The sequence below is a fragment of the Ictalurus punctatus genome, chromosome 7, assembly GCF_001660625.3.
Source record: "Ictalurus punctatus breed USDA103 chromosome 7, Coco_2.0, whole genome shotgun sequence".
Classification (NCBI taxonomy): domain Eukaryota; kingdom Metazoa; phylum Chordata; class Actinopteri; order Siluriformes; family Ictaluridae; genus Ictalurus; species Ictalurus punctatus.
The window spans coordinates 12,277,230-12,289,741 of NC_030422.2; the positions used below are offsets into that span (position 1 = coordinate 12,277,230).

A 12,512-nucleotide genomic window follows, 5' to 3' on the forward strand; every position below is an offset into this window, starting at 1 on the left:
ACTTAGAGAATTCGAATGAATGAATGAGTGAAGGAACTGTATTCGAATAGGGTAAAATGTTTAGCATATTAATATATGTTAATATGAAGTATAATTGTGTAACAATTCAGTACTACTAACAGAATATGGTTTAGCATTAGCTACACAATCCACAGAAGGTGAAATTGTGTCACGTTCTTAAACAACAAAAATCTTAAAGAGATAAAAAAAAAAAATTATTTGGTGGAATGGGTGAGCAAGAAGCTCAATCAGGAAACATTCATGTGGTGAAAATGAGAAATGTTGCTAGGGTAGTGGGAAACTGGACACAGTATAATTTACTCATGACTGCGGATAATGTAGCTAGCTAGCAAAATTAAAGCTAATCCTTTATACAGCTACTGACAGTAAAAACATGTCAGTATTATCTGGAACTTTGACAATTTACTCAGATGTGTCAATATTTTACTTAGAAAAGTCTGAAATTACACTTAGTGTAAAGCTAATTAACATGGGTTCTGCCATATTTGTTGACGTGTCACAATTCGAAAATTTACATGTCAAGTAAAATCTTCACATAAACACTATGATCCTACATATTATGGTGTAAAAAGTTTTGTTGTTGTTTTCTTTTACACTGAACGGTAACAAAAACATGCACGTTGTTCACATGGTTAAAGTGAGAACCCTGTTGCTATGCAACTGGGAAATGAGGGCCTAGCTAGCTAGAAAAATATCAGGACTATTCGGAACATTGATATTTACCTCAGATGTGTTGATTAATTTCTGATAAATTACTCGAATTTCACTTTAATTATATGTTAAAGTTTAAATGGTGACAATTTTGTGACAGTTGAGAATTGGTGACAATTCTCAATACGGCGGTATTAGTTTAAACTTTAAACTAATACCGCTGTATTGAGAATTGTCACCATCGCGTTACACGTCAAAAAACGTTTGACGTCGAACGAAATCTTCACATAAAGTTATTCCATTTGTCAATTTCTATTTACATTTACAACAGTGGGTCACTAAAGTGAGAACACCATTGCTAGGCAACTGAGAAACTGGACGCTGAGTAGATCTATAACCTTGCTCATGGCTGAACATAGCAACATAGCGAGCTAGCTAGCAAAAGCAAAATGCTAGAGTTTTATACTGAGTGTGATAGTAATAACATGTCAGGTTTAATAAGAATGTCGACATTTCCTTGGATGTGCTGATAAATCGCTGAGAAAAGACCCAGAGGTCATAATATTGTCTTACTCAGAGTAAGGTCAATAATAAGATTACTGCTGTCCATGTAAACGTAGTTACTGTAACTACACTTAGCATCAACAGCTAACACAAACTATATGGGTTCCGCCATTTTGTGTATTTATTTATTTATTTATTTATTCATTTATTTATCATATGACGAGAACAGAGAGTGATGAATGATGTGGAGGAAGCAGTGAGTGATGATTAAAAAAAAACGAAAAAAAACCCGTCATTATCGTCATCACATGCAGCAGCGCGCGCTCACTCGCTCTTTCTCTCTCTCACACACACACACACGCGCGTGCGCGCGCATATATACTAGCGCGCGCAGGAGGAGTCGGTGAGGATTTTCCTGCTGCTCATCGAACTGCAGCCTCCGCTTTTCTCCTCCTCCGGTGACAGCTCGAGCTGCATCCTAAAGCACACACACACACACACTGCTGCAGTCCCGTCACGTCCTCGCGCCTCCATCCGCTTCAGCGCGTGGAAGAAGAAGAGCAATGCATGGTATGAGAACGCGCGCGCGGCTCAACCAGAGCGACATGGAGAACATCAGCGACCACAGTGAGTATTAACCAACCAACACACACACACACACAGACACACAGTAGAATGCTGTGTGTGTGTGTGTGTGTGTGTGTGTGTGTGTGTGTGTGTTACATTGCTGCGCATATGACTGATCTCAGACATGACTCAGGGCTGTGTCCCCAATACGCATAATACTGCATTTATAATGTGTTATAACACATGTACATGATGTGTAAGATGATAGCGCGAGTCTATGAGACACGTCCCGTCTGTTTGCCTTGAAGACATGATCAATAAATCAGAGACATCTTGTATCCGCATCTTCAACTGCCATGTTTATCTCTGAAAAATGGCACACACAAAAAAGACCGAACGAGGTTCTCCAAGATCACTAGCCCGTGAGCAGAACGTTTTCTCCCACTAGTCCAGGCTCCATTTTATCACCGGAGGCATGTTTAATCTCCATCGATCTGACGGTGGTTTTATTCTCCTCACATCCCTCCTGCTGCTCGCATTAGCTAATGAGGGAGGAGAGGGAGAGAGATTTCCCACAAGGAGATTCTTTAATATTCCTGAGTCATTTATAGCCGACTAGCAAACTCTGCCGAGGCCCCGCGGGACGGTGAAGCCTTCAGACTGCAGCAGCGCGGTGGGCGTACGGTTTTATCTCGCCACATTCAGAACTACACCGTATTTTCAGTCTAAAAAAGGAGATGTTATATCGGCAAGATTCGAACGATAATCCTGAATCTCTTTGTTGTTGGTTTTCAGTGCAGTGAAGGAGCTCCTGATGTCGTCCACATTCGGAGGAACGATGCTGTGGATCGTCCTGCTAAGCAGCGTCGGCGTCACTCTCGTCCGGACGACTCCCATCCCTCTGCTGGATGAATCGGAGGAGATTGACGAGCCTTGTTTCCATCCCTGCTACTGCGAGGTGAAAGAGGGACTGTTCCACGTCCACTGCGATGGCAAAGGTTTCACCAACGTCAGCCAGGTGGCTCAGTCCTGGATCAGACCGTTTAAGCTCTACCTGCAGAAGAACACCATACGCAAGCTGTACTTTAACAACTTCCTGCACCTGAACAACGCCATAGCCGTGAACCTGGGCAACAACGCGCTGCAGGACATCCAAGCTGGTGCCTTTAATGGACTGGGCTCCTTGAAGAGGCTTTACCTCCATGAGAACAAGCTGGAGGTGTTCCGTAATGACACGTTCCTCGGCCTGGAGAGTCTGGAATACCTGCAAGCCGACTACAATGTCATCAGGCGGATCGAGAGCGGCGCGTTTAGACACCTCCACAAACTCCGGGTGCTGATCCTCAATGATAACCTGATACCCGCGTTACCGCCATTCCTCTTCAGATCCGTCTCGCTTACACACCTGGACCTCAGAGGAAACCGCCTAAAGAATCTGAGCTACCGAGGAGCACTGGAGTACATCGGGAGAAACCTGATGGAGATCCAGCTGGAGGAGAACCCATGGAACTGTGCGTGCGATATCGTCCAGCTGCGGGCCTGGCTGGAGAGAATACCGTACACGTCCGTGGTGGGCGAGATCACGTGTGAGTATCCATTCCACCTGCACGGCAAAGACCTCAGAGAGATCAAGCGGCGCGAGCTCTGCCCGGCGCTGACGGATGCCGAAGTTGAGGCCAATCTAGGAATCCCTCATTCAGCAGGAAGAGTGAGACCAACCAAGCCTTCATCTATGTTCTCCGCAAACCAGAACACAGTGTCGTCAGTGGAACAGAAGAACCTGAAACCGACGCGAAGGCCGAGGCCGTCGAAAACCCCGCCCACACCGCGCAGCATTTATCCAAACCATCCTCCGATCGCTGGATACGAGACGAGGCCACCCATCCCCATCATCTGCCCCATAGAGTGCACCTGCAACTTGCACATCAATGACCTCGGCCTGACCGTGAACTGCAAGGAGAATGGATTTCACAATGTTTCTGAGCTAACGCCGCGACCGCTAAATGCAAAGAAGCTCTACCTGAGCGGGAATCTGATCCAGAGGATACACAGGTCTGACTTTTGGAATTTTTCCAGTCTGGATTTGTTACACTTAGGAAACAACCAAATATTTTATGTCGAGGAAGGTGCTTTTGCCAATTTACCCAATTTACGCAGTCTGTATCTAAACGGGAATAACATCGAGAAGCTAACAGCGGACATGTTCCACGGCCTGCAGAGTCTGCACTACTTGTATTTTGAATACAACGAGATAAAGGAAGTTCAGCCGGCGGCGTTTAGCCCGATGCCCGCGCTTCAGCTTTTGTTTCTGAATAACAATCTTCTGCATTCGCTTCCTGTAGGCGCGTTCGAGGGAACGTCGCTCGCTCGGCTCAACCTGCGCAACAACTACTTCCCTCACCTGCCAGTGGGCGGGGTTTTAGAGCACCTGCACGCTGTGGTGCAGATTGACCTGAATCAGAACCCCTGGGACTGTGCGTGCGAGATCGTTCCGTTAAAACAGTGGTTGGATACGTTAAGCTCGGTGGTCATCGTTGGCGAGGTGCTGTGTAAGACGCCAGACGCCATGTTGGGGAAGGATTTGCGCTCTCTGAGCCCGGAGGTGATTTGCCCCGAGCTTTTAAGGCCTTCCTCGTCTCCAGATGAACATGAGATGGAGTTTTCGCCTTCGTTCCCTCCTAAAGCTGTCATTCCTCTTTCTGTGCTCGTCCTCAGCCTTGTCATCCTGTTCGTCTCGTCGTTCTTTGCTGCTGCGGCACTCTGCACGTTTATTATGAAAAAGCGCGACAAGCTTCCGTTTAGGAAGCAGGAAGAGGCGGGGCTAACTGGAATCCAGATAGAGTGTGGAATATTTACAGAAACTCCACCCACACTGCCCGAAACTCCACCCTCTAACCATGTCTATGAATGCATCACTGTGCCAGCTTCGCAATGTGCAGCTTACGAGCGTGGGCGAGACGGGGCGGGGCCTCTAGGGCTTTGCAAGCAGGAGGCGGGGCCTCTAGAGTGCAAGATGGAAGGTGCGGATTGTGGTGAGAGCGGCTCCAATTACAGAACGGTGCTTGAAAAAGAGGAGGAGTGGACGACTGTAGTCAGCCATGCTCCCATCAACACCGTGACTGATATTGCCGGTTTCCATGGGAATGGAATACTCTGTCCGACGGTGATTGACAGCCAAGGGCCGACACCCAAAGTGGGATTGGTACACAACCTTTTCGGGACGAGTTCCTGGCTGGGCGACATCAGTCCAAAGCGAGCGGTTGCCCCGGACACAGACTCGAGGACAGACTGCACTAATCAAACCCCGAGCAATTACACCAACCTCAGCGCGAGACTGAAAACCAAAATGGATTACGTTGACGCGCTGGAGAGATCGTATCAGTTTTAAAACATTTACGATCAAATAAAAGTCTCGACTTCCCCGTCGTCTTTCTTCCAGGAATGAATAATGGTAAGACTGAATGCCACGTTGCTCCGGAGGAAATCCCCGTACTCTGACTTTTATAACAAGTGCCTTCATGAGAGCAGCCAGCAACGATGTAAAGATAATTATTTTTATACAATTACAGTTTATTTATCTAAAACACAGATTTAGGGCAAAAGGACAAAGCTGAAAAAGGAAGGAACGACACGTCTGAACCACAGATCTCCATATTAGACACCTACGTAGCTGATGACATCATTACTTACGCTATTGTGTGATGAGGAAATCTAAAATAACCTGTACGGTTAGCTTGTGTGTAACGTAAAGGACTCAGGGCGGGGGTTTAAAGAGGTTTATTTACAGGAATGTAAACAACAGGTGAGGCACATTAAAAATAAAAAAAATCATGCCGAGAACGTTCACAATACCGAATCGTTGGCAAGACTTCGCCACATTTCAGTGGTGACCACGTGTTTATATATATACGGCTAGACCAAGAAAAGCGTGGAGTTTTTCGGTAATCGTTTGCGGTATAGAGTATTCAGGTGAGGGCGCCCTCTTCTGGTGTGGAGGTGAATCGTCACGATATGAACAACGATTGAGTCACAATCACGTATTACTTGACACGTACATCCCGTAAAAAAATTTTCTGTTCTTTTTTTAACTGGGGTGAACTTTTTTTTTTGTTGTTGTTGTTTTTTTGTTTTTTTTGAGAAACGTGAATTTACACAGTACTTTGATATTAACGAAGCAGATTTTAACAAGTACATAAGAAATTTAGCGCTAAATAATGAAATCGTTGCACTGTTACTGTAGTATTATAATAACATTTAACATCATCCAGTGTGACATCGTACGCAAACGGCAACATTTACCTAAATATAATCGCTACAAGCACGCAGCATTATACGATTTATTTTTGTTTACAAAATTATATCATTTTATTAATTTTGCATGAAATTCTGTGAATTATAATACGCTGGGATTTAACGCAGTTGTTTCTACTTGCGGTTGTTTTATTGCACTAATGGTAGCCGAACTACATCGCGCATAACAACCCAAAATGCTCTCATTTTTATATATATATATATATATATATGTATACATATATTTCTATTTTAAAATCGAACATTTAGCTACTTTAGACAACAAAGCTTCTAGATTAGCTAGAAGAAAGCATAGTTAGCATTTCCTTAATTAGCTAGCTGACTAACATACGCCAATATGCTCGAGATGTAAATATTTATTTCAAAATGCTCGTCTAGGATGCATGAATGTTTAATCGTTAACATTACTCCAAACAACTTTTCCAGTCTTCCACATCTTGCTGCTAAGTGATATACCTTTTGCTACCAGTAGCTTGTAAGCTATAATGCTAATCGAGTGAAAAAATCGTAGAAGAGAAAAACAGAAGATTCATTGTGAAGAATAAAATATTTTCTTGAATTATTAGGGCGAGCACCAACATTAGCCAGCCAGATAACATAAGGGCAAACTTTCCAAAGAAACATCAGATAAAAGTTACCTATAATTAAGAATAACTAGCTAATGCCAGAGAAAACTGCCCAAAGTACAGGTAAATAATGTCAGAAAATATCTACAAATTGCCTAGCTAAAAAAAAATGAATAAAAACAAGCTAGCTAATTTAAAAATATACTAATTCAAAATGGCTAGCGAACACCAGTGTATATTACCCAAAGAGAAGTTAGCTATTGTTAAAAAATATCCACAAACCGGCTAGCTAAAAATAGAGTAAATTCCTGAAACAAGATTCGCTCATTTTAAAATTCGACCCAAACAAATAACAATAAAAATTAGTTTTAATTCCTTGAACAAAAACTAGCTAATGTAAATTATATCTACAAACAATCAAGGTGGCTAAGGTCAGAGAAAAGTCCTTAAGCAGAAACTAGCTAACGTTTAAAAAAAATTCCACAGAGCGAACTGGCTAGGTAATATCAGAGGAAATTTCCACAAAAATAAATAAATAAATAAAATTGGCTCTATGGAATTCTAGCTAATTTTACAGGCTATACCCAAAGAAAAGTTAGCATGCTAGTTCAAGGGGTTCAGTATCAACAGTGCGCACTATCTAGGGCACTAATATGGATATCTGTGGTATGAAGCCTGGCTTCTATTCTGTGGATTGTTTTAGTTTTTTTCTTTCCCGTGATTAGCGACGTTTCAGAGATGCAGTGAAACTGTACAGCGTTTTTATTCCACATTTAATCTGATCATGGTTACGGACGGCGACGAGGCCGGCCGCTCATTTTTATAATCATCCATCTGCGTGCAGGACGTGTGCTTATATTTATTCTTATATTTCAGTGTGTTATTAATTATTAATTATTCTTAATTATTATTCCTGTACATCATGTTTAATTAATCAGTGTACGATGATTCTGCCTCTCGTTTAGCCTGAACTGAATAAAGGAAGATAAATGCTAATCGCTAAGTATTGCTCATGCTAATGTGCACTTGTTCACTTCCCCTAGTTACTCTGAAGTGTGTGCCACCTACATTGCACACTTACACACTATATTAGCTCACTGACTAGCTAACATCTAGCTAGCATACAAATAACCTGATAACTAACTGATTGTTAATATGCCTAACATGCTAAGTTACTGAATTTGCTATCTAGCAAGCAGGATAACTAGTGAATTTGCTAAACAGTTGACTTGCTAGCTGATTTGTCATGTAGCCTGCTTGCTGGTTGCCGAACACACTAATTCTCTATTTTGCTGTGAACAAAACAACCTAGTGTGTAATATTCATTACATCAGATTAAATATTGCTGCCGTTAGCATATTTGAGCTAACATGATAACTATCTGAATTGAAGTAGCTAGATTGCTAACTACCATGCAAATCATCTATTTCACTATCTAACTACCCTTATCTAGAAAACCAATCAGGCTAGCTAGTAGTGTGTAAATGACCTGGATTGCCACCTAACTACCCTGATAATTAACTGACTGTGCTAAATATCAGGCTTGGTAAAAAACTAATGTGCTACTTGCCTGGGTGGCTCTTTAACTAGCATAATATTGAGATGCCACCACTGGAAGAAGTCAACAAGGGGTGACATCGCTGTTAGCGCTTCCTTCCATGTCTTCATCTTGATGTCATAGCTTAATTCAGCTAGCTCGCTAGCAAACTCGCCCACTTTTTAAGTGGCACAATGTAACAGTTTAAATAAATTCAGCTAGTGTGCTTGTGAATGTGATTAGCATGAGATTGCTCCTGTTAGAGATGTAATGGTTAACGCTAGTTATGCTAACACTCTTAGATGGCTAACAGCCCGGGGCTTAGCTAATTCTATTTTGTAATAACGGTACTTTATGATAAGCATTGTGTCAGGGTGATGTCATAGTATCATGTTTGTGATTGGCTAATCAGATTAAATGTAAACTCTACCTGTCTCATTCTCCATCTGTCTTACTCTCTACCTGTCTCACTTTCTATCTCTTTCTTTCCGTCTTCTACTCTTCTTTGTCTTACTCTCCGTCTGTATCTTTGTAATCCACCTGTCCCTGTCTCACTCTCTGTTTCTCATTCAGTGATCCAGTCATCCCTGTCTCACTTTCTATTTGCCTCACTCTCACTGTCTCACTCTTCCTGTCTCTTTCTGTCATTTGCTCATCTCTGTCTCTCTCCCTGTCTCACATGGGAAACTCAAACTAAAATTTCCTGAAGTTGAACCCAACAGTATTAGTGCTGTGCTAGCAAGTGTTAGTGAGTTTTAGTGATGTTTCCCGCATGTATCCCATCAGCCCTGAGTTAGGGAGTTAGTGGGAAAACTGGCACCTGTGTCGGAATGCGTATATGTAAGGAAGTCTAAATATATCCGAGCTGCTGACGTTAGCTTCTCCGGTTACTTCCTTAACGATCCGCCTACGGTTATAAAAATAGCACAGCTAATGCTATAAGCTAAGTGTGTGTAGATATTAAAATGTGTCAGTGTCTACTCCCTTAGATTTAATAATAACACATACTGCAGCTCCGTTTACACACACTGCGCTATAACTCCGTCTCCATGACGACCAGTGGGATTACAGATGTCTCATTGGCTACAGGAATGCTAGTTATACGCTAACAGTAGTGATAAATTAACAGTGTGTAACACTTCCTGTTTCTAATGAGTCACCCAGTGTGAAAGGGGATGGAGTTTACACTCTCTCTCTACTTGGCTTTCTAACTTTCTATCATTCACTCATCCCTTTCTCACTCTCTACCTGTCTCACTCTCTTGCTCCCTCTCTCACTTTATCCACTCATTCCTTTCTCACTCTCTGCCTGTCTTACTGTCTCTCCCTGTCTCATTCTTTCTTTATATCTATTCATCCCATTCTCATACTGTACCTGTCTCTGTCTGTCATTCACTCATTCCTATCCTATCATCATGTGTTGTAACGGGAGCGTGTTGTAACGGGAGCGTGTTGTAATGGAAGCGGGTGTTGTAACGGGGAGCGCGTTGTAACGGGGAGCGCGTTGTAACGGGGAGCGCGTTGTAACGGGGGAGCGTGTTGTAACGGAGAGAGCGTGTTGTAACGGGGAGAGTGTGTTGTAACGGGGAGAGCGTGTTGTAACGGGAGCGCGTTGTAACGGGGAGCGCGTTGTAACGGGGAGCGCGTTGTAACGGGGGAGCGTGTTGTAACGGGGGAGCGTGTTGTAACGGAGAGAGCGTGTTGTAACGGGGAGCGTGTTGTAACGGAGAGAGCGTGTTGTAACGGGGAGCGTGTTGTAACGGAGAGAGCGTGTTGTAACGGGGAGAGCGTGTTGTAACGGGGAGAGCGTGTTGTAACGGGAGCGCGTTGTAACGGGAGCGTGTGTTGTAAAGGGAGCGTGTTGTAACGGAGAGAGCGTGTTGTAACGGGAGCGCGTTGTAACGGGAGCGCGTTGTAACGGGGAGCGCGTTGTAACGGGGAGCGTGTTGTAACGGAGAGAGCGTGTTGTAACGGGGAGAGCGTGTTGTAACGGGGAGAGCGTGTTGTAACGGGGGAGCGTGTTGTAACGGGAGCGCGTTGTAACGGGAGCGTGTGTTGTAAAGGGAGCGCGTTGTAACAGGGAACGCGTTGTGACGGGAGAGTGTGTTGTAACGGGAGCGCGATGTAACGGGGAGCGTAACGGGAGCGCATGTTGTAACGGGGAGCGCGTTGTGACGGGAGTGTGTTGTAATGGAAGCGCGTGTTGTAACGGGAGCGCGTTGTAACGGGGAGCGCGTTGTAACGGGGAGCGTGTTGTAACGGGGAGCGTGTTGTAACGGGGAGCGTGTTGTAACGGGGAGCGCTTTGTAACGGGGAGCGTGTTGTGACGGGGAGCGCCGCGTTGTGACGGGGAGCGTGTTGTGACGGGGAGCGCCGCGTTGTGACGGGGAGCGCGTTGAACGGGGAGCGTGTTGAACGGGGAGCGTAATGGGAGCGTGTGTTGTAACGGGGAGCGCGTTGTGACGGGAGAGTGTGTTGTAATGGGGGAGCGTGTTGTAACGGAGAGAGCGTGTTGTATCGGGGAGAGCGTGTTGTAACGGGAGCGTGTTGTATCGGGGAGAGCGTGTTGTAACGGAAGCGGGTGTTGTAACGGGAGCGCGTTGTAACGGGGAGCGCGTTGTAACGGGAGCGTGTGTTGTGACGGGGAGCGTGTTGTAACGGAGCGCGTGTTCTAACGGGGAGCGTGTTGTAATGGGAGCGCGTTGTAACGGGGAGCGCGTTGTAACAGGAGCGTGTTGTAACGGGGAGCGCGTTGTAACGGTAGCGTGTGTTGTAACGGGAGCGTGTTGTAATGGGAGCGTGTTGTAACAGGAGCGTGTTGTAATGGGAGCGTGTTGTAACAGGAGCGTGTTGTAATGGGAGCGTGTTGTAACAGGAGCACGTGTTGTAACGGGAGCGTGTTGTAATGGGAGAGTGTGTTGTAACGGTAGCATGTTGTAACGGGAACGTGTTGTAACGGGAGCGTGTTGTAATGGGAGAGTGTGTTGTAACGGTAGCATGTTGTAACGGGAACGTGTTGTAACGGGAGCGCGCGTTGTGACGGGAGATTGTGTTGTGACAGGAACGCGTGTTGTAATGGGAGAGCGTGTTGTAACGGAAGTGCGTGTTGTAACGGGAGAGCGTTGTGACAGGAGAGCGTTGTGACGGGAGAGCGTGTTGTAACGGGAACGCATGTTGTAATGGGAGCGCGTTGTAATGGGAGTGTTATAATGTGGTGTTTATGATCGCGGTGTTAATCAGAGTGTGATGTGCTGCTGTGATAATGGCGACTCTGCAGCTGAAGGATCAGAGAAGTGTGAGATGACACTGTGAAACAAACGAGGGCTAATGAACTCCAGCACTAACGAGGACTCACAACAGGAAATTAGCAGAAAGGCTAAAATTAGCACAGCGCAGGACGGTTAACAGGAAGTCAGATTTTTTTAATAATGAGGGAAATCGCTCTCATCCTCGCTGCTGCTCATTAGCACAGCGCTGTAAATAAACGAGCACACTTTAACTCCGTAATGGCCAAATTCATCGCTAATGACCTCACTAGCGGAAACAGCAGCCTGTGAAAACACACACACACACACACTCTCTCTCACACACTGCACTAGAGAATTAACATAAAGTGGTTTTTAATGAGTGAAACGACGGGGCACTTCAACTAGCCCTGAGTACAAACACACACTTTTATTCAGACTGGACTCACGATCACATTAATAAACAGCACATTTACATAAATGTGTCATGCTCCTGTATTATGAGGGGGAACACACACACGCACACACGCACACAAATATAAAATTATCCCAGGACTGAACATTTATACAGGGATTATCAGCGACGCCTGGAGGTTTATGCAGAACATATTTGGGATCAACATTTCTCTTGTTAGAAAGTAATAAAGCAAATATCCTAAACATGTCGGTGTGTGATGTAGAATAACAGTGAGTGTGAGGTGTGATATGTCATGTCTCACTCCTCACACCCCACGTCTCACTCTTGTTTTGATATATAAAGAGTGAGACATGAACCCTAACCCTTCTCACATACCATGGCTCACTTCTCACCCCATGAGGAGTGAGACACCCCATGTCTCACTCTTGGTGTGATATGTGAACCTGTGGTGTGTGAGGAGTGACACCTGCGGAGTGAGACATGAGAAGTTAGACATGGGGTGTGAGGAGTGAGAAATGAGGAGTGATGCATGGGGTGAGGAGTGAGACATGGGGAGAGGCATGAGGAGTGAGACATGGGGTGTCTCCGGATGTTTCACTCTTCACATATCACCCCATGTATCACTCCTCATGTGGAGTGTGACATGGGGAGTGATGTGAGGAGTGAGATATGGTGTGAGGAGTGAGACATGGT

At 44.8% G+C, this 12,512-nt stretch overlaps 1 protein-coding gene across 1 annotated transcript; it reads left to right on the forward strand.

The window, feature by feature from the left end:
• Positions 1–1,578: 1,578 nt before the first annotated feature.
• slitrk3b (SLIT and NTRK-like family, member 3b) lies at positions 1,579–7,603 on the forward strand. Its single transcript, XM_017471196.3, has 2 exons — positions 1,579–1,803; positions 2,539–7,603. The coding sequence occupies exon 2, from the start codon at positions 2,558–2,560 to the stop codon at positions 5,129–5,131; it is 2,574 nt and encodes an 857-aa protein (XP_017326685.1). The 5' UTR covers positions 1,579–1,803; positions 2,539–2,557; the 3' UTR covers positions 5,132–7,603.
• Positions 7,604–12,512: the final 4,909 nt, after the last annotated feature.